The 24,261-nt window shown below is 44.3% G+C and overlaps 2 protein-coding genes across 5 annotated transcripts; one reads left to right on the top strand and one right to left on the bottom strand.

Moving 5' to 3' along the window:
* Positions 1–49: 49 nt before the first annotated feature.
* NTAN1 (N-terminal asparagine amidase) lies at positions 50–15,540 on the bottom strand. Of its 4 annotated transcripts, XM_010392525.4 has the most exons (11): positions 15,454–15,540; positions 11,900–12,361; positions 5,564–5,666; positions 5,411–5,476; positions 4,719–4,827; positions 3,675–3,748; positions 2,409–2,462; positions 1,568–1,621; positions 947–1,044; positions 559–672; positions 50–365 (listed from the first exon to the last, which is right to left on the bottom strand). In XM_010392525.4, the coding sequence occupies exons 2-11, from the start codon at positions 11,924–11,926 to the stop codon at positions 186–188; spliced, it is 879 nt and encodes a 292-aa protein (XP_010390827.2). In that variant the 5' UTR covers positions 11,927–12,361; positions 15,454–15,540; the 3' UTR covers positions 50–185. The 4 variants fall into 4 exon arrangements, with proteins under 4 accessions (XP_010390827.2, XP_039415914.1, XP_039415912.1 ...); XM_039559980.1 differs by lacking the exon at positions 11,900–12,361 and having other exon boundaries at positions 15,454–15,534; XM_039559978.1 differs by lacking the exons at positions 11,900–12,361; positions 15,454–15,540 and adding an exon at positions 6,671–6,828.
* On the top strand, positions 15,468–23,624 carry KDM8 (lysine demethylase 8). Its single transcript, XM_039559977.1, has 7 exons — positions 15,468–16,289; positions 16,386–16,552; positions 17,856–17,988; positions 18,857–18,898; positions 19,658–19,807; positions 22,581–22,673; positions 22,768–23,624. The coding sequence occupies exons 1-7, from the start codon at positions 15,573–15,575 to the stop codon at positions 22,930–22,932; spliced, it is 1,467 nt and encodes a 488-aa protein (XP_039415911.1). The 5' UTR covers positions 15,468–15,572; the 3' UTR covers positions 22,933–23,624.
* The last annotated feature ends 637 nt before the right edge of the window (positions 23,625–24,261 follow it).

Genomic DNA, 24,261 nt, shown 5'->3' with positions numbered 1-24,261 from the left:
TACTTCAAAGAAGCCCTGACTTCTACATAAGTAATGCAGAAAAAGCAAGTTACTTCTATCAAAATATTTTATTTTGAAAAGCACAGGAACAATGGTATTTGTGACCAGCAATATGATATTTGCAACAAATTGCTCTTCTTGTGAGATTGTATTTCCCTAAAGCACTTGTGGGGGTTGGTTCCAGGTTAGATTTTGTCAGAACAAACCTGTTCCCACAACCCTTCTTCATTTTTTTTGTAGATGCGAGGTTTCCTGTCAGGGAACAGGGACCGAGATGGAAATGGATGTTCTTTTAGAAATGTTAATGTAGATCTAATGTGGGAAACAAAGTGGGGTGGCTCAGCCAGGGGCGATGTGGAAAGGTTCTGAAAAAGAAGATGGGAGCAAGGGCATCTTGACATTCAGAATACAATGTTCTCAGTTATCCTGCCCTTCCTGAAGGTTATTCCCCACCCTCCCAGGGACAGCAGTGCACTGGAAAAAGTTTTGACAGACTACAACACCCCTCTCCCTACTCAGCTAGAAGGCAAAAAAAAAAAAAGAGTTAGTTTCAGGTACCTGTAAAATCTGTGCATCATCTTGTTCCAACCAGAAATCCACATGTGGGAAAGGCCCCCAGAAATAAGGCCCAATCCGGAGCTGTTCCGTCTTTGCATCATAGATGTTGGTCAGCTGTAACAACACAGAGAGGCAGCCAGGGCTCGTCCAGACCAGGAGAGCTCCTCTCAGTCTGGCCTGTCCCAGACACGCTAGGCCACGTCAGCCCCGCCTCCCTCCAACTGCGCTTACATTACCCAGCTACTCTGACAAACACAACATGAAACGGTAACAACAAACCCAGAACCCAAGGACAGAGACCTACCAAAGGGTTTTTTTCCTCAAACTCTGGATGTTTCATTGCCCCAGCTGGTCTCCCCTTCCCGTTTTCCCCATTACTTTTACTCACTGGTGCTCCTGTTAAAACATGGGCTGAACGCAGATCCTCATCTGGCCCTTTTTCTGGGAATGTGGCAGGGAAAATCTCTGCTGTTTTAACATTCACAGCTGGGAGGAAATAGAGATTAAATACAGTAAGAATTAATTGTTTCAAGGCACTTCCTTACAGTGACCACATCCTCAACACAATTGTGTTGCAGAACTGCAGAACACATCACACACTTCTATTTCTCAGATCCCGAGCCTGCGACAGCACATTTCTACTTCAAGTCCTTTGGCAGCATTTCAATATTCCAGAGATGAGTAAACTAATCAGAAAAAACACTGCGTAATTGAAGAGAAGAAGGTTAAATTCTAAGCATAAATTTAGTGTAGTAGCTTGATGTTGATAAATCTTAAGTGCAGTTAAAGGAAAAAAAAATGTTTGCATTTGTACATGGCCCCTTCCATATGTGCATCTCCCCAGCTGTGGCACCTGAAGGAAAGTATTTTTATGTATGCCTCTGACAGCAGCATGTAACTTTTAGGGAGGACTTTACTCAGTCATTAAAAGCAGCCCACTTACTATTGGAATCTGAAAAGCAATCCAGTTACCAAAAAAAAAAATTCAATTCTAGTTTAACTAACTCACCTATTCCATAAATGATTGGAAAGTGAATATCCTGTTCTTCTCTGTCATTTAGTTCTGTAAGGAAAAAAAGAAGTCAAACTCGTAGGGCTTTGGATTTTAATCTGGGCAGCATTTATTTAATTGTATGTTATTGGAGAGCAACAGACAGAAAAAAACAAGGAAGCCTGAAAGAAATATGGAAAAGAAGGTAGAAGTCAATAACAACACTCACGGGACCTGGAACTGTCTCCTAGCAGAACAGCCAGCTCCAGCCAACTGCCCCTACTTCTGCATGGACAATTTCCAGGGAAAAAAAACCACAATGCAAAATGACCGTGATGCCAAGTTTCAAAGATGTGAGTCACTGACACCTCTGACATGGAAAGAGGATGGAAATTTGACCACAACATGATACAATGAAAAGGAAATTACCCCTCTGCATGACACTACACACCATGAACTAACTGAAGTTTATGAATTCACTGGACCCTGCAGGGAGGCAGGTCCAGCAGCCCAGGAGAATAAAGGTCCGTAAGTGCGCTACTCAGTTGTAAGATATCCACAGGTACAGAGCCTGTTGCTTGGGATAAATGGGCCAAAATAACCTGGTCATGAATAACCTGGTCATGATCACGAGTTGGTTGCAATGCAGCAGCACTTGGTAAGGAGAGAATCCCCCCTGCATTGGCTCTCTGACATCACCATATGCACACCAGCAGCAAAACTGAAAATGACACATTGGTATGGAGGACTTGTGCTGTTCTTTCTTACAGGACAGAGAAAAAGCCATGTGTGAAAAGCCCCCTACCCTTTGATTTCAGGAAAGGTACTTCCAAACCCAAGGGATCATTTTCTTTCTTACCTGTTACGCAGAAAGTCACTAAATGAACATCCTCTGGCTGGAGATCGAATGCTCCTGCAGGGACAAGGACAGCAAAACTGTGTGAGTGGTGGCAGGGCAGTGCTGTCTGGGGCCAGGGGAACACACCTAACCCCCTGCCCCAGGTAGGGCAATACAGCAAACAAGGTTCTGCACATTTGCTTCAGACTAACAGGAATTTACAGAGAGGGGCCATTTGTAACAGCAAAAATCTGCTAAAAAAGTGCTCTGCCACTTACTCCTTCTATTGACACTGGTTTAGCTCTGGCATCACATCAGCTCTGCTTTAGTCTATATACACTTAGGAGCTTATATTTAAACATTTTTTCCTAAAATGATACATATATAGTGAACAAACCCAGTCTTTCATTAACTGTAAATTAGTTCTGCCTTTCACCATTCCAAATATCCAGAAAAAACCCCCTCTTTTTTATGAAGTTCTGATAACAATACAGCATCATTGATTCAAATTGTACCTTGATGCGTGAAGATCAGAAGGTTAAAGTAAGTTAACCAAAATATTTTATTCTGGACAGAACTCTCACATGACACATAACACACATCAAGCATCATAGCCACAAGGCTGCAGCCCAGGGCCGTGGTTTTCCTTTGTTTACCCCCTTAAACACCTCCTTCCTGACACCTGCCCCATCCCTGCCCCCTCCCCATTCCAGTGGGGCAGAGGCCTCTCCACACTCAGAAAGTGCTCAGCACAAGCCAGAGCACTTCCAGGTAAGCAGGTACTTTACATTTCCAATTGTTGGTAAAGCACTGCCATCACTCCTCTGGACTATGGATTTTATAAACAGACCTGACATTTTTCATTAGACAATTCCAAACAATAATTAAATTTTACCTCATCACATTAAGGAATTAACTGAATGGTAACTAATGAAGTCATCCACATGCATACATTTGGAGAGTGACAACACTTGCCCAAAATCCCACAGCAGATCAGCAGGAATCAAGCCAGGAATCAAAGCCCAGCTGAACTGCACCCAACTCTCCACACCCAAGTATGAGCCAGGGAGAAGTGACAGGATCAGACCCTGTGGCCCAGGCACAAGCCCCAGCAGTCCAACCCTGCTCCACACCACGTTCTCAGGCAGAGAAAAAGACCCTTCAAAGTGAATCCACATTTCTTTCCAGTAAATGTCTGGGGACTCGGATTACAAACAAACTCTACCCAAATCCAGCCAGAACTTTTTTTTTTTTTTGGACATGAGAGTGGAAAAAACATGAACTTACTAAGAAGCTGATTAGTAAGTTTTTGTGATAACTGCCTATCATCATTGAAACCTCCAACTAGGTGCACTTCCAGCCTAACAGAGATGGAATAACAGGAAACAGCAATTAAAAAGACATCTCAAAATGAATAGCTTTACAAAATAATCCCCAGCCCAAACTGCAAAGCAATCATTAGAGAAGCCTCACTTATTACAATCACATGCACCAAGCTGGTTTGCATTACACAGCAAGTTATGGTAATTCCATTCTGAAAACTTCAGCGATCACCCAGGAAATGGCACAGGAAAAAGCTTGAAGAGGCATTAAATACATGCAATTCTATCCCAGGGGTATCTCGGACGGTCAGCACCTCTGGTTTGGACTGAACTTTGTAATCACGTTTCAGTTCCCAACAAAGGGTTAATTAAATGTGAAGATTTTTGTTCCCATGACCTCCTCACAGTTATTCTGGACCATGCAGCAGGGTTCTTCTACAAGCAGTGTCTATGTAAAGAGAAGTCCTTACAAATCATTAAGTTCATGAGCTAGCTTTTGTTCTTACCAAACTACAGGGGCAAAAACCTCCACATCCAGCATGAAGCTTGCCTGCTAAATTCTGTTTCAGAGCTTTTTACCCACTGTCCTGTGCTCCACACCCCTTTTTTTTTTTTATGTGGACTTAGAAAATTCCTGATGGATTGTCAGATGCTGAAAAGAATTTGAAAACTCAACACCCTGAAGGGAAAAATATAATATAAACCAAATAACAGTTATATGGAAAATTTCGCAAATCTAGAACAAAAGTTAAATGGGAAACAGCAAACACAAACCTCATGGTGGCATTTTACAGAGACACTCTTCAGAACAGAACCATGCTTTAAATGACTGCTAAAAATACCCCCAAAATCGTCACGGAAATAATTTTCACTTTACATGCAGCTGCTTATCAAGAGGTATTTTCTGCACAATTCCCTTGTCTGAACCCAAATCACCTCACAATTCCCCACTGTATGAGCTGCAGCAGCCTTTGAGAGAAGCAGAACACAAGAAAGGACCAGAGCTGACCTGCCACAGCCTGTGGAGTTAGAGAAGGACTTTACTGAGCTCATGATGAGCGACACCTCGGCCTCCGTGTCTGAGCCGTCGCAGTGTGTCAGGCACGTGGCTCCGCTGCCTGGGGAAGGCACAGAACAGGACTCAGTGACTGTGGCACCAACAGTGGGAATCCCCACTGCCGCAGGGGACAGCTGTCTCCCCACTGCCTTGCTTCACCTGAGCACAGCAGCCTCCAGCAGGGGACATGACCGGGTTGAGGCCAACACCCTCTGCATGGGCCATTATAAAATCACACCTCGTGTGAGGGGTACAAGCACCTTCTTAACGGGACCAGGCAATGTCTCTAATGGCAGAAATCCAGGCACATAGTGAGGATCTTTCCACAAATTCCATCTCTGCAATGTCCAAACCATGCATTGCCAGACTGCTGTACACTGCCCAGGGCTGCAATGCCACTGCCACTGGCCAAAGGTGCAGAGCAAGTTAAAATCTGCTCACTGAGCAATGAGAACACTGAACCTCTCATGCTAAACACACCAACTCTCTGAATGAGTCCTTAGCTAACACATTATGTGACTTTTGGGGATTCAGGTTTATATTAATGTAACTGCAGTTTATTTTATTAATGCCACATAAACCAGTACTAATTCCTTACTTCAGGGGTACAGACTTTGCTCTGAACATCCTTTAGAGATAGATACCTGTGTGTCGGAGCACAACTATGTGGCAGGTAGTGGCATCATCTGATCCAAGAATGGAAACAGAACCTATTTTAAAGGAGGAAAACACTGTAAGAACTCAGCTCTCACAATCACTGCTTCAGTACAAGAAGAAATGTTTATGTTCTTACACACCATCTTTAGGAGTAGTCACTGCAAACTCTCTCTGCTGGACATAGAGAAGGCCTTTGGGTTCCACAATCTGAGCAGGCTGACTTCTCAGAAGTTTTGCCTTTTCCTAAAGATAAATGATAACAGATACTACAGTGGCTGAATTCTCAGGTGTATCCATTACTTCACAGAAACATCACCTCTGAAAAGCAAAGGGACTCAGGTCAGAGAGAAACACGCGTATTTTGTATTACAGAGTATTCTGAATTTTGAAAGTTTTTTGCTTTCCTGACACTGATCAAGTTAATAGTTAAATCCCATCATTCCAGAGACACACAAAACACCCTTCCCTGTTATATGGACCATAAAATGGAGGCACAATAAAAGGCATTTGGACTGGGCAAAGATTACAGTAGATAATACCAGAAGTGATCTTGGAAGTTTAATCAGAACAGGAAGCTTTTGTAATATAGAAGTTTCAGTCTTCTACTGCCATAATCCAGAATATTTATTTAGCACTTATCAAAATATTGTCGATTATTAGCTTGATTGGTGCGTGAAAAACCCGGATTCCTGGGCTATGACTACTGCAGTGCTTCATCACAGACCTGCTGGGGACAAAGTGAATTTCCATTCTGGGCTCAAAAAATATTTCACGGCTTTATAAAATTTGCCCTCATTTTCTGCATAATCTCAGGGTCTGTAAAGAAACATCTTTTGATGGGAAACACCTCCCCAGGCAGCTCTGCTCACATTCCTGGCTCGCACTCCGGCGTTGAAATTATAACATTTATACCCTGGAAGCAAGATCGGCACCCTTCTCAGAGTGCCCACCTTTGACTTTTATCACCAGTTTTTGTTATTTCACGCAGAAGGGGCCCACGCAGCCCCCGCCACGTCCGGCCGCACCGTCACCGCTAAGCCTCTCCGCGGACACCGACTTCTTTATTTTCTATCACCCCGTGGTTCTCCGTTGTCAGAGCACGGGGAACGCGCGGGGCCGGGGCCGCCCCTGCCCGCTTCAGGCCGAGGCCGCCCCGCTCCGCCACCCGCCCCGGCCGCGACCGCGGCTTCTCCCCCAGGCACCCGCAGCAAGGCGGGCCCCGCCAGTCCCCTTCCCGCTTCCCTCACCTCGAGGTACGGGTGGGCGCGGATCATGTCCCCTGTGGGCCGGGCCAGGTCGACCCGCGCTCCATTAACCAGCAGCGGCATCTCGGGGAGCGGCAGGCCCGGAAGCAGCTCCGCGCTCCCGCCCAGGTCGCGCCGGGCCGGGCCGGGCCGGGCGGCGCCGCGCGGGGCGCTGGGAAACCGCGGCCACGGCACCGCCCGCGGCACCGCCCGGGGCGCGGCCAGGGCCGGGCCTCGCCTGACCATTTTAACACGGGAACCTCACAGAGGTTCCTGTGCCTCTCACCACTGCGGGGCTAGCCATAGGTTGTGGTATGAAATAATAACATAGTCATAAAGCCACAAATTTACAAATCACTGAATTATTAAGGTTGGAAAAGGCCTCTGAGGTCATCGTATCCAACCTCTATCCTAACACCACTGTGTCAACTGTACCATTGCACTGAATGCCACCTCCAGCCTTTCCTTAAACACCTCCAGGGACGGTGACTCCACCACCCACCTGGATGGCCCATTCCAATGTCTAATTATCTTTTCTGTGAAGAAATTATTCCTAATGCCCAACCTAAACTCCTCTGGCACAGTTTCATCCTCTTGTCCTATCACTGGGTGCCTGGGAGAAGAAGCCGATCCCCACACCACCATCCTTCACCCCAGCAACCACAAGACAGATTTTCAGACAATCTCAAAGACATCCATTTTTCCTTCAAGACCAGAGTTTTTTCCTCCAGTTGTCTGTGGAAGACCCTAAAAAAATAACCATGGTAGCAGCAGAGTTAATTCACCCTGCAGGGAATGTGGACAGACAGGCACCCAGATTGCCCACAACCCACAGACAGTAAACGCCCAGGACCCCAGCTTGGCTTTTCCATCCATCTTCACAAAAGTAAACTGTCCCTGGAAGTGTTCCAGGCCAGGCTGGATTGGGCTCTGAGCAAACTGGTCTGGTGGAAGGTGACCCTGCCAGTGACAGGGTGGTTGGAACTAGGTGATCTTTAAGATCCCTTCCAACCCAGGCCATTCTATGACTTTATGATTCTATAGCAGAAGAAATGCTTTCTTCAAAAGATACATTGCATTTCTCAGGTGAGACAAAATGGCACCTCGGGATGACCATTCCTTTCACAGCGGTTGGTATTTACAAAGTCTCTTTAGCAAAACACCAGCACCTGCCAGCAGACTTGCCTGCGATTACATTGAGTAAAACAAAGCTGTCACAGCAGAGGTTCCAGAAACACTTAAGTTAAAACTGTGCAACTTCAGTACAGACAGGTCAATGTCTGCACATTACACTTACGCATTTTTGTTTGGTTTTGGTTTTTTTGGGTTTTTGTTTTGTTTTTTTTTTTTTTTTGCTTTTAAAGAGACGTGGAAGCTCCTGAATCACATACCTGGTATTACAACTGGGAAAGTTTTACACAGCCTCATTTTGGAAGTAGTGTCTGAAAGGCATTTTCAAAGGATGTTTCCCTTGATGATCTGAAGATTCTTCCATGCCAGGAGAAAATCCAACTATTTCAGATGGAAATCTATTGTTTATTACTCAGTACTGACAATAAAGAGGACTACAATTAAAACCAAAACATCTCAGTTTATACAATGATGAACAAATCCACTGATGCACTTTGCAGTGTCATCCCCAAAACTCATTTCTGCAGTCTGTCAGAATGAACACCCCAGCTTTGATAAGTCAGACTACACAGAGGGCACCTCAGTTACATACAGAAATGTGGTTTTCTCAAGGATGTTAAGAATTGCACTGTTTGCATCAAACTTTATTGGCTCCAAATAAAAATGTCATCTTGAAAGCCTCCAAGTTCAGATTCTAAAGAAGGGCAATTAGAGTTTAGTCCATAAAATTAATAAAATTTTCAACTAAATGTTACACAAACAACATTTTTTCCCCAATTGTTTATATTCTTACTCAAATCTAAAAGCCAGCAACCATGAAAAGAAGACAAGAAACCTCTCTAGAGAAACTCTACACTGACTGACAGATCCATGCACAACACAAGGACACTACTGATACCATCACTTCCTTTCCACAAGGGAAGTTTTTGGTTTTTTTTCTATTTTCAGCATTCAAATATAAACTTCAATATCCTGCAGATAAATACCTGTTTCAGAGTTCTTCACAAGCACCCCAAAGAAAACTATCTACAGATAATACGTTCAGCTACCTCCCTCATTTTCAACACTTCCAACAACCATCACTTTTACATGTCTGAGCTTTCCTAGCTGGGAAAGGTGTGTGTCAGCTACAGATTTAAGGAGGGATAATGCTTTCTCTCTGAGTACACTTCCCACTAGCAAGTGGCTTCACCAAGTACAGTTCTACATGTATATATATTCTTCCTCTTAAGGTTCATACATGTATATGAAGTGTGGCTAATGAAAATGACATGTCCCAGCCCTTAGGATAAAAAGGGAATCTTGTGTGTGCTCAAGATCATTACAATGCCAGGAGCCTGCGTCAGCTCTTGAAATGCACTACTGGAACGACAGGTTAGACTTACATTTCCAGAATGTACAACATCAGCTAAATGCCAAGAGACTTTTCTCTGGCCTGGCCCTCTGTTTGCCATTGGGAGAACACTGGTCACAATTCCACTGGCCTATGCCTTGCTAGCAATGAAGTTCCAAATCTACACATCCGTTCAGATAAAACAGAAAAATATAAAGGACCCATGCCCTCACTTCCTTCCACATTCCTGTCAGGAAGGCTTTCTACCTGCAGCAGTGTTCCAAACAGGCTGACTACAAGCCAGCTGTCTCTGTGCCTCAGACCTTCAGGCTGCCAATCAGCTGTTCAGCAGTTGACATCCTATAGCACTTGAATAAGAAAATGATAGACGAATCAGGAATACATATTCTACCTTCTTTATCCCAGCTGGGTTCTCTGTCTTATCAGAAAGGCTGTTTCTCAGTAATGCTCATTAGCAACAAGTAATATCCCAATTCAGTTTTCCTTGCACCTGCAGCTATAAAGACTGTTTTAAAGGTTTGTTCTTGTGGTAGTGCATCTGCTCCATTCCTTCTTGGGCCACACTATGATCTAAGAAATGCTGGTTAGGCTTCGGCCTTGACAAACAGCACCTGCACCAAGCTCCTCTTGAGCTTATCAGAAGCAGTGCCTGTCAGTTCCCAGGAAGTGGTGCTGTCTAATGAGCTCCTGTTTTTAATGAACAGCTTTGGAAACTTATTTTTCTTGCCTGAATAACAACCCAAGTGGAACAACATTTTTGTTATCGAAATTTCAAAGAAAGTTACCAACACGAATTGCAGCCAGGATGAAAAATTACTGTGACTGAAGTTCACTCTCTTGCGACCCTATAAACAGAGGTCCTGAGTGAGACCCTTTGAACTCTCCTGGACTGCAGCGGGCTGCGACCAGCGACCTCCTTTTGAGTGGGGCCACTCAGAGCCAGTGAATTCTCAAGTTTGTTATGCTCAGACAACCACTGCTGAATGACAAGAACAGATCCTGCGCTGATACCCCCACTCCTCAAGGCTCAACCCTTTGCCTTTTAAGAAGATGCAAAGGTATCCAATGTGAATCCACTGAATTCGAGGGGAATTTTTCACAGGTATATACCTTGTAAATAGTGTTTAGGTCTCTGTGCGTGCAAATGTGAATGTGCTATATGAAATGTACTATGAATGATGCTCTCTTAAATTCTTAAGAAATTTAAATTTGTAAGTAAATTAGGCCTAGTAGTTACTGTTGCACTATAGTAAATTCTATATGAATCTTTTGTTAAATTGTTTAACTTGAGCTGTCAATTAAATGTTGTTAAATTTAAGAGCTGTTAAACCTTTGGGCCTAAACCATTGGTCAAGCCCTGGCTCAGTTTAGCAAGGAGGTCCATTCTGAACCCTGTAACTCAGCAGGAGGGTCTTCCTGATTCCTTTTTATCCTTATCATTTTCTGCCCTTACCCTTTTTTTCCCTTCAGCCTGCCAGCCTCCACACAGATAATTTTGGAGTTGATTCTGGTTTTAGATTGACTGATTTTAGATTTTAGTTTGCTTTTTCTAGTTCAAACCAAGTAGTAGAGTTAACCTTGCCAACAAACTTTTTCATGCTTCCACTTTTATATCAAACACGCTTTTGTTGATACCTTTGCCGGCGATTCTTTAAGCAACCTTAAAACACTCATTCAAAACAGTTGTAAAGACTTTATGTTTTCTTTAATGTTGAAGGAGCTGTCTGAACATATTTGCAAATATGAAGGCGATTCAAGTTGATATAAGGAAAACAAAATTTAAATAGTCTAATTTACATAATTTCCATCCAGCAAAGGTAACTAAGGCTACATGTGTAAGCAATACTGTCTCAGTTATGTCTCAGCACTGACGCATATGTCCCAGATGGATGTTACATAATGTTTTTGTAAAATAAGTATTTTCCAGTGATTTCTGAAAGTAGAACTGGGTGTGCTGATACAGCTTGCTCCAGAAAGAACACTTTATCCACTGCAATGAGAGGAATTCCAAAGTGCCATGCAAAATGTCACCTTATCTCACTTAAAGTTATTTCATCTAGTAATATCAGGGAAATTACAACAATAAGTTGTTTTACATGAAAGTACATGACAGCACTATTTGTGAGACCTGGCAGCTGGCTGAGCAGATGGCAGTGATAAAAACACAGTGCAGGGAACGGATTGATACAGATATATCTGTCATTACACACTGTCGCTGCACAATTACACTCAACTCCAAGATACCATCAGAATGCATGGCTGTGTTACTCTTAGTCAGGAAGACCTTGCTCATCTGAGAAAAATTATGTTTAGCAATTAATTCTGTGCATATTTTAATCAGAATCATTGATCTTCTGTTCAGAGGAACAGAAAAAGCAATCAGCAAAGATATCCAAAATCTTTAAAGTCTTACGTGTCACACTTTTGTTCTTGCAAAAGAGGAGACAACCATTTCCTGTAAAGGAATATAAGAGCCAACTATGGCTTTCATGGCAGTCATCAATTTATATTCCCATTTAAGTGCTAGAGGGCATCTTAGGTTCCAATTTCATTTATTTTTACCTTCTTTTGTGTGGGTGGGGAGGCGCAGAGGTGATGTTAAATGAGTATATTGTTCATGGAAGGTACCAGTCAATCACTCCTGGAAGCAAAAACAGCCTAAGCACTGGTGGCAGGGCAGCAGTAGTACCAGCCTGTCCCCATTTCATCCCTGCTCCTGGACACTGCCACTCCTGACAGGCACTTACCTGCTGTGATGGCTGGTGAAGGCACATGCCCAGGCATTCCAAAAGCCCTGGAAACAAGGGAACAGATCACCTTCCCTGGTACAGAATTACAGAATGGTTCAGGTTGGAAGGGATCACAGGTGGGTCATCTGGTCTAATCTCCCTGCTGAAGCAGGGTCATCCCAGAGCACATGGCACAGGATTGTGTCCAATATCTGCCGCGAGGGACTTTCCACACCCTCTCCAGGCAATCTGTTCAGTGCATGTTACCCACACAGTGAATAAGTTCTTCCTCATGGTCAGGTGGAACTTCCTGTGCATCAGTTTCTGCCTGTTGCCTCTTTTCCTACTGCTGGGCATCACTGAGAAGAGCCTGGCTCCATCTTCTTGGCATCTTCCCTTTAAGGAGGGTGTAAATTCCAAAATGTCAGGCTGTCAAAAGGGACATGGCATTCCTGAGGAGCTGAGCAGCAGCCTGGAGTCCTGAGAAAGAAAATCTTTAGTGTTACTTGTGCTCTGGATTGCTAGATACGATGTTGCACCAGAGAATATTTCATCTTGAATAAGAATTCCAGACAAGGCAACCCAACTGAGATTACTTCACCAATCAGCACTGCAAGCAACTTACACGTCCTATCTTGTGTTTAGATATTTAGGGCATCTGTTTAGTTTTTATTACTCCTGGCCACAGCTCTCACACTCCTTCCCAGAACAAATAACTGCTTTCTCTATCTGCTAATTCCAACAGCTGGCTATCACTCACCAGACTCCTGCTGCACTCACCTGGGGAAGAATCATAAATAAATGTGTAGAAACAAGCAAATGCTGTCATTTAAAAAACTGATCCACCTAGTACATACATCCTACTTTGGACTTAAGTGGTGAATCACTGAGCATGTGTCTTGATTTTAATAAAATCCAAAACATTTTAATAAAATCCAAAAACAATCACAGGACTTTGTTCATTAACTCAAATTAGTAAATGAGGAAAGAGTGCTATAAAGGAGAATATTCCTATAAATAAAAAGTTTAAAAAATTAAATTCTGGACACGCCAAATACCTATTCTTTTCAATGAAGACAAATGCAAGATAAGATACAGAGCATTTTTTTTTTAATATTTGGAGTAACTAATCACTTTTTCACCAGTGGCAGACAAGGTAACATCAACTGTGGGTCCTGGAATCTATGACTGTAAACAGAAGAGAGAAATACAGATGGTTTACCAGACTTCATTTTTCTCCCTTAATTGTGTGCCTCTTTGTTTGGGTTTTTTTAAATAGGTCATTTCTTTCTGAAAGTCAGTGCTAGGAGAAAGAGAGGTGGCTGGAGCATATTTTAAAAATATGCAGAATATAAAAGAGAACAAAAAGCACAGGCTATAACCCAGGAAGCAGCACAGGAAATCTTGGTACCAACTTTTCTTCTGTACTTTAAAGGGACATCTTTCTACAAGGTTAGGCAGTCTGGTTTCCACAATCTTTAAAAATTTACTTCTGATGAAAACAGCACAAGCTTCAGTGATGGTGGCATAATCCATGGAACTCTTTTTCCCATCAGTTTCTGCAGGTTAGACACATGACAGTAATCTTTGCTCTTTGGCAGCAGGAATTAAATTCTCTCTTCTTGACCTAAAACGGAAATGTCTAGCACTGAAGTCGTCCACTTCCTTGGTCAGCCAGCTCACACAAAATATCTGCAGTATCTTACAGGCATTCCAAAACTAGCATACATTATTGCAAAGTTAACTGCTCTGAGAGCTAAACTTTCCAATTCAGTATTTGCAAATCTGTTGGGTTTTTTTCCCAATGAAGACAATTTCAACCAAGTTGCTAAGACGCAGCATGATACTATCAGCTTTCAGTGGATTTTCCTCCTAGACTAGAGGCCAAACACACAAGACTCAGTACACACCTTAAGACCTGAGCTTTATTAGCTCAGCAGATATGCAGCGCCTTTAACTGCAACGACAACTCCCTGAGAGGAGGTTGTAGCCGGGTGGGTGTTAGTCTCCCAGGCAACTAGTGTCAGGACAAGAGGACACAGTCTTAAATTGTGCTAGGGGAGTTTTAGGCTGGACATTAGGAAGAAGTTCTTCACAGAAGAAGTGACAAGGCATTGGAATGGGCTGCCCAGGAAGGTGGTGGAATCACCATCCCTGGAGGTGTTTAAGAAAAGACTGGAAGTGGCACTCAGTGCCATGGTGTGGCTGACAAGGGGATGTTAGGTCAAGAGCAGCACTTGGTGATCTCAAAGGTCTCCAACCTAGCTGATTCTGTGATTCAAGACTATTGATGCTGTATCAGAATTCAAACAATTGCACCAAAACTGACTAGAAATAACTGTCTTCCAGTTTATGCTCACAGAGGAACATTGAGCCTCCCTGAATATCCAAAAACTAAAACCACCTGCAGTGAAACTGATGAAGTTCATCATGGCCTCAATGCCTCACTGTTGTGCTGGAGATTACATGTTCAGATGTTAGTGTTATTTGAAATTCTGGAAACAAAATCCTAATCTTTGAAGTGAAACTCGTGAAAATATTACTCACATTTAAACTAAAAAAACTATTATTTAATGAAAATTGTATTAACCAACTTAAATGCAAATAAAAGTTAATGTAAATGGTAATAAAAAGTGGACAGTCCACAGGCACAAGACTAACTACATTTGCTGGCATCCTAAACTACAAATAATGAACACAAGGTCTAACAAGAAAATCTCCTTGCCACTAAAATACTTTCTCGTACAGCAGCATATATTAACATTTATCTGTTTAAGGAGAAAATTCTGAATGAAGGTGCTAAAATCACACTGTCATGGGAGGAATTTAAGGTGCCAAGAGAAAGGCAGTCAGAAGACAGGCAATAGACAGACCAGCATGATAAGCATTGCACAAGTCTGAAGAGTGAGAAGTGTGAGAGCAGAAGTGATCATTTAGAGGAGACAGCTGGGGAGCAGGGGGAGAGCCACCAGCAGCAGCAACAGAAGGATTCACATCACCTTTACTTTTTTTTTTTCTTTTTTTTTTTTTTCCTTTTTGGAAAGCACTAGTGACTGAGCATGGAGCAAAGAAGAGTGAGTGTCTCAGTATAGAATGTGATGATTTTAACTTTTTCTGTGAATTAGGATTTGTTTCAAATCTGAAGCTTTCAACCCTAACTAGGAGCTACAAATTCCTTATATCTTGTTATGGTGGTTTAGAGCTTGGTTCACCATGTTAAAACTTTCCTCTGCTGCTGAATTTTAAGTAAAATATTGTTTTGCCTTTGCAGTCAATAGTATTAAGACCTGAGAACGTTCAGGGCACACTATCAAAGCAAGTTGGGGCTCAATGATGCCGTGCCCAGCGCGTTAGAAAGAAGACTGACGTGCATGTTCCATGCAGAAAGCACGTCCTATGTGCAGATTAACACCAAGCAGCTGAGCCAGCGAGAGCACTCGGGCTCAGAGCCGCGCTGGGCTCCGCTCGAGCTCCTCGAGCGCACGCGGGGGCCCGAGCAGGGACGTTTCTTGGCAGCACAAAAGAAACTGGTCAGCTGGGAAGAGCGTATGTCCCCTTCCCCCAGCACTCACCGCCTGCGCTCCGCTGTCCCGCGACCGGGACTGAGAGGCTTCCAAAGCGCAGGGAGCCACCTCCTCACGCCGGTCCCGGGTGAACGCCCGGAGAAGACACCGTGACCTTCACCGGGCCTATGCGCTCCCCTTTACTGCGAACGGCAGCGTCGATCACAGCCACGCAATTCCAGAGGACCCGCTGGTCAAGCGCACAAGTAACAACGTCCAGACCGAGCTTCGGCGATACGAGAGTTCCGCCCCCCGGCGGGGCCGTCCCCCGGGCCCCGCCTCAGCCCCGGCCCCGCGCTTTCCGCGTCCGGCCCGGCCCGGCCCGGCAGCACCGCCTCTCAGACGCCGGCGCGGCCATGGCGGCGACCGGCAGCGCGGGGGGCGTGAGCGACGGCTCCGCGCTGTGGACCGAGATGCGGGCGCTGCTGCCCCGCACCGAGCAGGAGTTGACCTTGGCGCTGAGCGGCGAGGTGGAGGACTGCATCCTGCCGCTGCTGCGGCGGGCCCGCGCGCTGCTCTACGGCGCGGCGGGCCGGCCCGGGGCGGAGGCGGCAGCGGCGCTGGAGCGCCTCGGCGACGTCCTGCGCGACTACTCTTGGGAGAAGCTGAACGCGGGGCCGTGGAGGGAGGTCGGCAAGGGCTGGCGCCAGGTCTACGCCTACGGCTGCCTCTTCGGGGCGCTGGCCGAGGTGGCCGCGGGCCGCCCGCTAGCGCGCGCCGTGCGGCTTTGCGACCTGGGGCTGCTCCTGGGCGCCGCCGTCCTGGATAACGTCCTGGCGCGCCTGGTGCGCGCGCTGCAGCCGCTCCTGCCCCGCGCGGCGCCGCGCGACGGAGCCCGCGCCGAGGTAGCGCCCCCCCCCCCCCCCCCTCGCGCCCCGTCCTCCCTCGCGCTCCGCCCCCCCCCCCCCGTGCCGGCTGCTGAGGGGGAACGTCCATTCCAGAGGGTCCGGCCGGAGCCGCCGCCGCCCCCCGCGGTACAGCCGGAGGAGGTGATTCCGCACCTTCAGTGTCCTTCGCTGGAGCACTTCAGAGACAACTACCTCATTCCCCAGCGGCCTGTGGTCCTGGAGGGCGTCATGGACCACTGGCCGTGTATGAAGAAGTGGAGGTGAGAAGTTCCTTCCCAGTCCAAGCAAAGGCACGATTGTTTTCCCTGTGTTGGGTATCTTGATGCTTGATAGGGCAGCAGAGACCTTCACAGAGGATGGATACCGTGGGCAGTGCATTTTGCTAGCAGCGGTGTCCTACTGCTCTGTGGAAGTTGCTTCATAGATGAGGGAAGCTCTTCGTAGCATTCAGGGCATCACACGGCAGGTGCTGGACTGTCTTGGGGCAAACGTGACCCTTTGCCCAGTCTCTGGCTCTTCATGAGTGAAGGCCGCCTTCTGCCCAGCCTGCAGCCGTCCCAGGAGCCCAATGGCAACACCTGGGAACTCACCAGAAGTGCACGTTGCAAAGTGCCAGTGAGCTGCTCACAGCTCAGTGGATCTGTGTCATGCACACATCAGTGGTTTTTACCCCTTGGAACTTGCTGATAATTGGTGCAATGGAAAGTGAATTTTAGAGCCGTGAGTAAGCATGATTGACTTTTTCATTCGTAAGTTCAAGCACTGATGTTTGTTCCTTGTTGTGTTTGAGTGTTGAGTTTCAGACACCACTGTGCAGGACTAACAGCATTGTGCTGCCTGGGTAATGCAAGCAATGGTGCCCACATTTCCAATACTGAGTATCAAGTATTTGTGAGGTGAAGGTCATGATTCCCTAGAAAAGGGGAAAAACCACTCCTGCTTAGTTTGAGTAGTTGAACAACCAAAGGTAAAATTAACTGATCACACTTGCTATGTCATAGGGATTTTATTAATTTTTGAGGGAAGTTAACTGCACTAGTTAACCTTAGGCGCTTAAAAAGATTAACTTCTCCATTTAGGTAATACCATTTTCCATGGAAGGATGTATTTCACCCATCAAACTAATCCCTCTGGCTATAATTGGGATGGGTATTTTTGGCACCCGTATAGACACTGACAGAGAGTTGATCTAGTATTACTGACTAAAAGACACAACATTTTATCACATGTGGAAGCAGGCAGCAAAAAAATTGGCCATCCCTTGCCAAGAGACAGTAACTGCTTAAATTTTCTTAGTTTGGAAGGAAACAACTGAGGCAAACAGGTTTTTAAACCAAACCAAAACAGACAGTTGTGGGGTCATGTACATACAAACCTGCCTGCTGATTTCCTTGTTGCTTGCACCCTTTTCTTCTGCCTTTTTCCTCTGGTTGGTTTGATTTAGACAGGAGAAGCTCAGGCTGGTAGAATTTTATTACCCAACAAGATTGATTTGGATTGATTGTCTTACATTCAGAATTAGTAAGAGCAGTATAGAAGGTAATGGAACTTTTTTTATTTCAGTGTGGACTATTTTTGTCAAGTCGCAGGGTGCCGCACAGTCCCTGTGGAGTTGGGTGCTCGGTACACAGACGAGGAATGGTCTCAGCAGCTCATGACTGTCAGTGACTTCATCAGCCAGTGTATCATGGATGAGGTCTGTTACACTCATTTGGTTCATCTCCAAACACAGCAGTGTGGTGCTGGTACAGACAACAGTTCTGCTTACCACAAACAGAGGTGATGTCAAGGGAGGGGGTGTGCTGTAAGCACAACTCTGAATTAAATGGTTTAACGTATTTTCAAGACCTGAAGCTAGGAATAATTATTGCAACAATAGGTTTGAATTTTACCTATAATCAAATGTACAGTGGCTGGAATTTGATGAATAAATACATACATACATACATAAGCAGCAAAAACCTGACTGGTGGAATCTAAGGATAAGGGATCCTCAGCCAGCAGTGTTGTTCCTCTTTCTATTAAACTGTTTCATGAGATTTAGGATCAGATCCAAACTTAAATGCCATGAGGCACAAAAATACAAAGTTGATTAGCATCTGGAATGTCTTTTTGCTTTCACAGATGAGGATCCCAAGCCCCCATTTGTGTTTCCTGGCCTTCTGGCAGGAAGGACCATGTGCCATAGCAAACTGATCTGGAATAGAGTATGGAAGTAGTTCCAGGGTGTGAAGGAGAACTGGTCTGTATGCCAGCAGGGTCTGGCTAGAAAGATGCAGGGCATTGTCAGCTGTCAAGATTCAATAGGGAGTCCCAGCTTCCTTCAGTAACTCTGGCTGGATGATTTATTGATTGTGGAGACACACCTACACTCTCACAATTTCAATGGAGCTGTAAGTTGCTATTTCTGAAGACCCTTATACTGTTCAAATAGTTATAGTACTCTGAATAGGCCACTGGAAATGGTTGTTACCTATAAGTAAATTATATTCACCTGTAAGTAAAATAACTCACTGTCTTACCTGTATGTTACTATGTTTTGTCTTTCTCTGCTGTCATTTCAGAACAATGTAGGATACCTTGCCCAGCACCAGCTTTTTGATCAGGTAAAACTTAGTGAAGGTTTTTATCTTCCTACAGTCATGTATTCCTTTTGTAGCACAAGTTGTCTCTGAAGACGACTGTACTAGATCGAAGGGCATATGGAGAATTCGCAGTAATTCTTAAGTTTCTATTCCCATGATTTGAAGGAACAGAGGGAGAGGTTTATTCCATTTGGCTGCAAGACATGGAAACAAAACCCTTTTGGGATGAAGACATTAAGTCCTAGTGCTGTTTCAGTACAATGTAGCATATACTTAGGGGGATATCACCTGGAAAACCCATTTCCTCAAAGACTATAAGTCAGGGAAGAGATTTGGACAGGAAACAGTGTTCAACACTGATATATTTACCATAATCTGAAATGTCATTCCAGTTTACCAGAGCTTAGGTTGGTGGGAGACATAAAAAGGAATCTCACAGAGAAGCAAGCATAGTATAGAAGAGATCAGCTGCTCCTTTTCCATGAAGAGCAAATTCTTATGGGTGTTTCTGGTTTCTGCAAAAGCAAAGATTCTCTAAAGAATGAGGAAACCCCTTTCTTTCTCCCACTTCTCCTTCCAACAGAATCTGCTCACTAGAACAGAAAGTTTGAGAACATTTCCTGCAGATTCCTAGCAGGTCAGCTACTTTTCTCCTACCCTTGCTGGACCAGCCAGTCATTTGTTTTCTTTGTGTCCAGCCTTGCTCATCTGTTCTATGAATTACATATTTTGGCAAGTCAGCACATACCCTTTTTAATGTTTCTTTCTTTATGGAAGTAGATCCCAGAACTGAAAGAAGATATCAGTATCCCTGACTACTGCTGCTTGGGGGAAGGGGAAGAAGATGACATCACCATTAATGCTTGGTTTGGTCCAGGAGGCACAATCTCACCTCTTCATCAGGATCCCCAGCAAAATTTTTTAGCCCAGGTATGTACTGTAGTTACTCTGCACATGCCATTAATGCAATACTTAGAGAAAATGCTTATGGTATGTGTTAGAGACAAGGGGAGCAGACAAATTGAAGGATAGAGAACGTGCAGACAGATACTGTTTTCCTATTTTATTGCATTTGCCACTACTGCAACTTAATACTGAATGTAATCTTGTAGACCACAAGTGTTGCTCATTGAGAGAGACTTAGTTACCCTTGTTCTACAGATGATAGATAGAAATCACAAGAAGCAGCTTTTCCAAGGTCACATGGAATTTGTAACAGAGTTGGGAAGAATCTGGATCCTGTCATGTTGTACTAAGGAGTTTCTTTTTCTGGTGGTGTGGTTTGAGCCCAGCCAATCCCCAAGCCTCATGCAGGCGCTTTCTCATCCCCCAACCAGCAGGATCAGAGAGACAACAGGGAGAGTAAAAGCTAGAAAATTTGAGGATTGAGGTTTAATAAGCAAAAACTGTGCATGCAAGCAAAGCAAAACAAAGAATTACTTGACTGCTTCCCATGAGCAGGCAGGTGTTCAGTTGTTCCCAGGAGAGCAGAGCCCATCATGCTTAACAATTACTGGGGAAGACAAACACCATCACTCCAAACATCCTCCCTTTCTTCTTCTTCCCCCATATACAGAGCATGATGTCATATGGTCTGGAATGTCCTTTGGTCAGTCAGTTTGGGTCACCTGTCCTGGCTGTGTCTCCTCCCAGCCTCCCAGGCACCTCCAACTTCCTTGCCAGCATGGCAGTATGATAAGCAGAAAAGGCTTCAGCAATACTGAAGTTTTTGCAATACTGTATATATACGGATGTATTCTGGATCCAAGCAGTTGACTACTGTGAATCTTCAAATACTGAGAGGTGTTTTGTTTACTGAAGGAGATTGCTGTCCCATCAAACTCTTTAAAAAAACCCAGGCTTACACTTTCACACTTTTCCAGAAGGACTGTGACATTACTTTCTACTGATAGTTATTTATGGGTTTAGCCTTAGTTTCTCTGTTCCAGTTGCATCTTGCTAACCTGTATTTTCACTTGAAACTGAGGCTTAATTCAGGCCTTCCTAGAATGGTTTTTTACAACTGCTGTGCAACTCTGTATGGATTGTATTTTTCTTCCGTGCTACCTGCTCAGCACACGCATACTGCTGCATTCTGAAAGTGAAGTACTGTACTATTTATGCTATGTAAAGCTTGAGGCGAATTGTTCTTGGTAGAAGAAAAATTTATAGGAGCTGTTGAACTGGGAAAAGATTCTTCCCTTAGAAACCTCAGAGCTTGTTTTCTTCTGCCTGAAAAATGGGAGATTATCTGCCAGTGCTGTGAGAGAGTCTTTGTAATTTGAACAGCTGGTGATCTGGCAGCTTTCAATTAAAACTGCCTTGCTTCGTGATGCCATTTAAACTGTGGCTGTGGAGTACAGGAAGGCACAAGCACAAGTAACAAAGTGAAATGATCCCTGCTGGCTGGCTGCTGGCTGGTGCCAAGGTTGTAGTTTTTCCATTATTGAGAAAAGCAGTCTCTGGAGATGCAGGCTATTCCCCATTAACTGGTGCCCCCAGTCTTATAATATACAAGGTCTTAACCCAGTGAGGCAAGTTAAGGAAGGAGCTGTTAACAGCTGATGGCAGTCCCAAAAAAAGTGCAAGCATTCAGAGAACATGCTGTTGGAGCAATAACCAGCATTTTTTGTCACTTCCATGGGTCACCAAAAATACCATGTAATACTTGGTTCTTTACAGAGTAATTAATATCCTTAATCCCTTTGGGGTATGGAAGGCATCCTAAAAACACATGGACAGACAGAGTTATGTAGATCAATGCTCTAGTAGTTTAATCAGTGATAGTGAAGAGTAGGACAAGGCAGGAGTACACTGGTATTTGTCCAGTCTGTAGAATACATTGATGTGCTGTCCTTGAAGCAACAAACTCTAAATAGTCTGTATGACAGCTTCGGTGTTGGTAAGATTTCAGGAAATCCTGTTCTATTATGTGGGAAGGGATGTTAAGGTAGAGGAAAAGCAGGTTGGTTAGGAATGGTTGGGTAGCCACTCCAGGGTGCTGGGGTTAGTCAGAGTACCCATAAGAGGACAGTTCCCAACAAGTATGATCATGCCTAGCTCTTGAGGTGATCTGGATTGCTGGCACAAGAGTATGAATCTTCACCCTCAACCTGCTGTTCCACTGGTATCAGCAGAGGAGTCAGCTTTGACTCGTTCATGCTGCCACATCTTGGCACCAAAACTTGCAGTTCATGTAGTGCTCAGGGAAGCCAGGCCACTCACCTTACGAATTCTCATCTCATTTCAGCATGCCAATGAAAGAACTGGTTTAATGACAACACAGAAATAAGAGTTTGAGGGCTATCTGGAAGCTTAGCAGTCACTGTGCATGTACCTCTGCCTGTTGATATGAATTGCAATGAAGGTTCAGCCTCCTTATTCTCAGTTCTTATTTTTAGCTATGTAGAGCCCAAAAAACGATGTATAAATTGGGTGCCTTAAACTTTGAATTGAACGCAACTTGGTTAAAGGCATTTCCTTCCGAAAGTCATTTCAAGTTCTTATCTGCTCCAACTGAGGAAGTACTTGAATTCCAATAGCCTGATTTAACTTTCTGTTATAGCAGTGTCTATTACTAATGAAGATAATTATGTTCCTTGTAATCAGGTATATTTTACTGTTAAATGCCAGCTATGACCCACAGCTTCCAGTAATGTGCCAGTTAATGACCAATGGAAAAAATTTATTTTATTATATATAGGTATTTGGAAGAAAGTATATCCGTCTCTCTTCACCACAACATTCAGAAAATCTGTACCCACATGAGAGCCAAATTCTTCACAACACTAGTCAGGTAAATAGTTGCCTGAAATTTTAATATCAGTAGTGTTGCCTTATTAAATCCTATGTGAGTAAAGACATTCTTCTGATGATTGATTTTTTTATAGGTCGATGTGGAAGATCCAGACTTGACCAAGTTTCCAAATTTCACAAAGGCTGCATTTCAGTCCTGCATTCTGATGCCTGGACAGATTCTGTTTATTCCTGTTAAATATTGGCACTACGTGCGATCACTTGAGCTCAGCTTCTCTGTTAGTTTCTGGTGGTCATAGCTCTGAAATGTAGTCAGCCACACTGAAACGGGAATTAAAAATCAGGGAAGCAGCAACTCTCTCAGGAGAGCTTAGAGGTGGAGCAAAATCAAAAACCAACAAACTCTTGCTAAAGCATGGAAAAGGAGTCACGATGGGTAAGCGGAAAGATGATGCTGTAGCCACTTCATTTTTGTAGATGTTTCTAGTAACACCTAAAGAGCATGTGTTAGGTCATTATCCTGTGTGTGCACCCCTCAGATACAGCCTGTGTACAGGCACTGCCAGGGCTCTGCCTGAGCCTCTGTCTGAAAAACCAGGTCAGTGTTATCTTCTACTTGGATTTAGCAACACTAAACCCTGGAGTTAGCTAGAGAAATGGTGCTACCTAGAGGTTAAATACATTAAAAAATTAGGCTAACACCAAGCAAGGTACTAGTTTCCTGCATGGAAGAAGTTACTCATGTCCTGGTTCTGGCCAGGACAGGGTTAATTTTTGCAGTATCTGGCCCAGACCCAGAGGTTATTCTGTACCACCTCAGCCAGCCACTGCTGTGGGCCAGGGGCTGGAAGGGGCTCCTTGGTCTCTTAATGATTGAGTTACACTTTCGTGTGAATCTTTTGTCTCTCTTGTACGCTTTGTTATTGTTGCTATTACTGCTCATTTTCTTATTCCATTGCTGTTTCCAGTAAATTGTTCTTTTTGCAATTTATGATCTCTATTTTTTGGGCCTCTCAATTCTCCTCTCCATGAGGGGAGAGGTAGGGGGAAGAGGGAGTGAGCAAGCACCTTGTGGTTTGGAGTGTTTTGGTGGGAGCACTAATTTGGGGAGTACCATTCCTAAACCACAACATCATGTTAATGCCTAGAACATAAGTGAAGTTAATCCATAGTTTAACTGCAGTTAGATAAACTGAACTTTAATTATACTTTGATTAAGCACCACCTGAACTGCTGACAGAGCCTTTCTGCAGTGTCACGCATCTCTACCAAGGACAAGAATGCTGCCATTTCAGTCTGGTGTCTGGCAACAGCCAGTCCTTGGCTCCTATCCAAGTCACTCTTAAAGGAAGAAGCATCCTTACTTAAAACTGGAGACAGAAGTGCCATGACTAAAAACCTAAAGAATCTCAATATCGTAATTTTTTCAGCACTTTGCAGACATAAGCTAAAATTGCCCTAAGTCTGCTCCTACTGCTTCCCAATCATTCTGTGGCAATATTCCCTCCTTACAGAGCACAGCTGTTCATGACCTGGCCTTATGTCAAGACAAATTCTTCTGTATCTAAAGAAGGGACAAAACACAACCACAGTGCCAACTAGAAGTGTTCCAACTCCAGTCCTAGGTC

Source organism: Corvus cornix, chromosome 14, assembly GCF_000738735.6.
Source record: "Corvus cornix cornix isolate S_Up_H32 chromosome 14, ASM73873v5, whole genome shotgun sequence".
Taxonomy (NCBI): Eukaryota; Metazoa; Chordata; class Aves; order Passeriformes; family Corvidae; genus Corvus; species Corvus cornix.
Note: the sequence above shows the minus strand (reverse complement) of the source record. Positions and strands in the feature narration are given on the sequence as shown.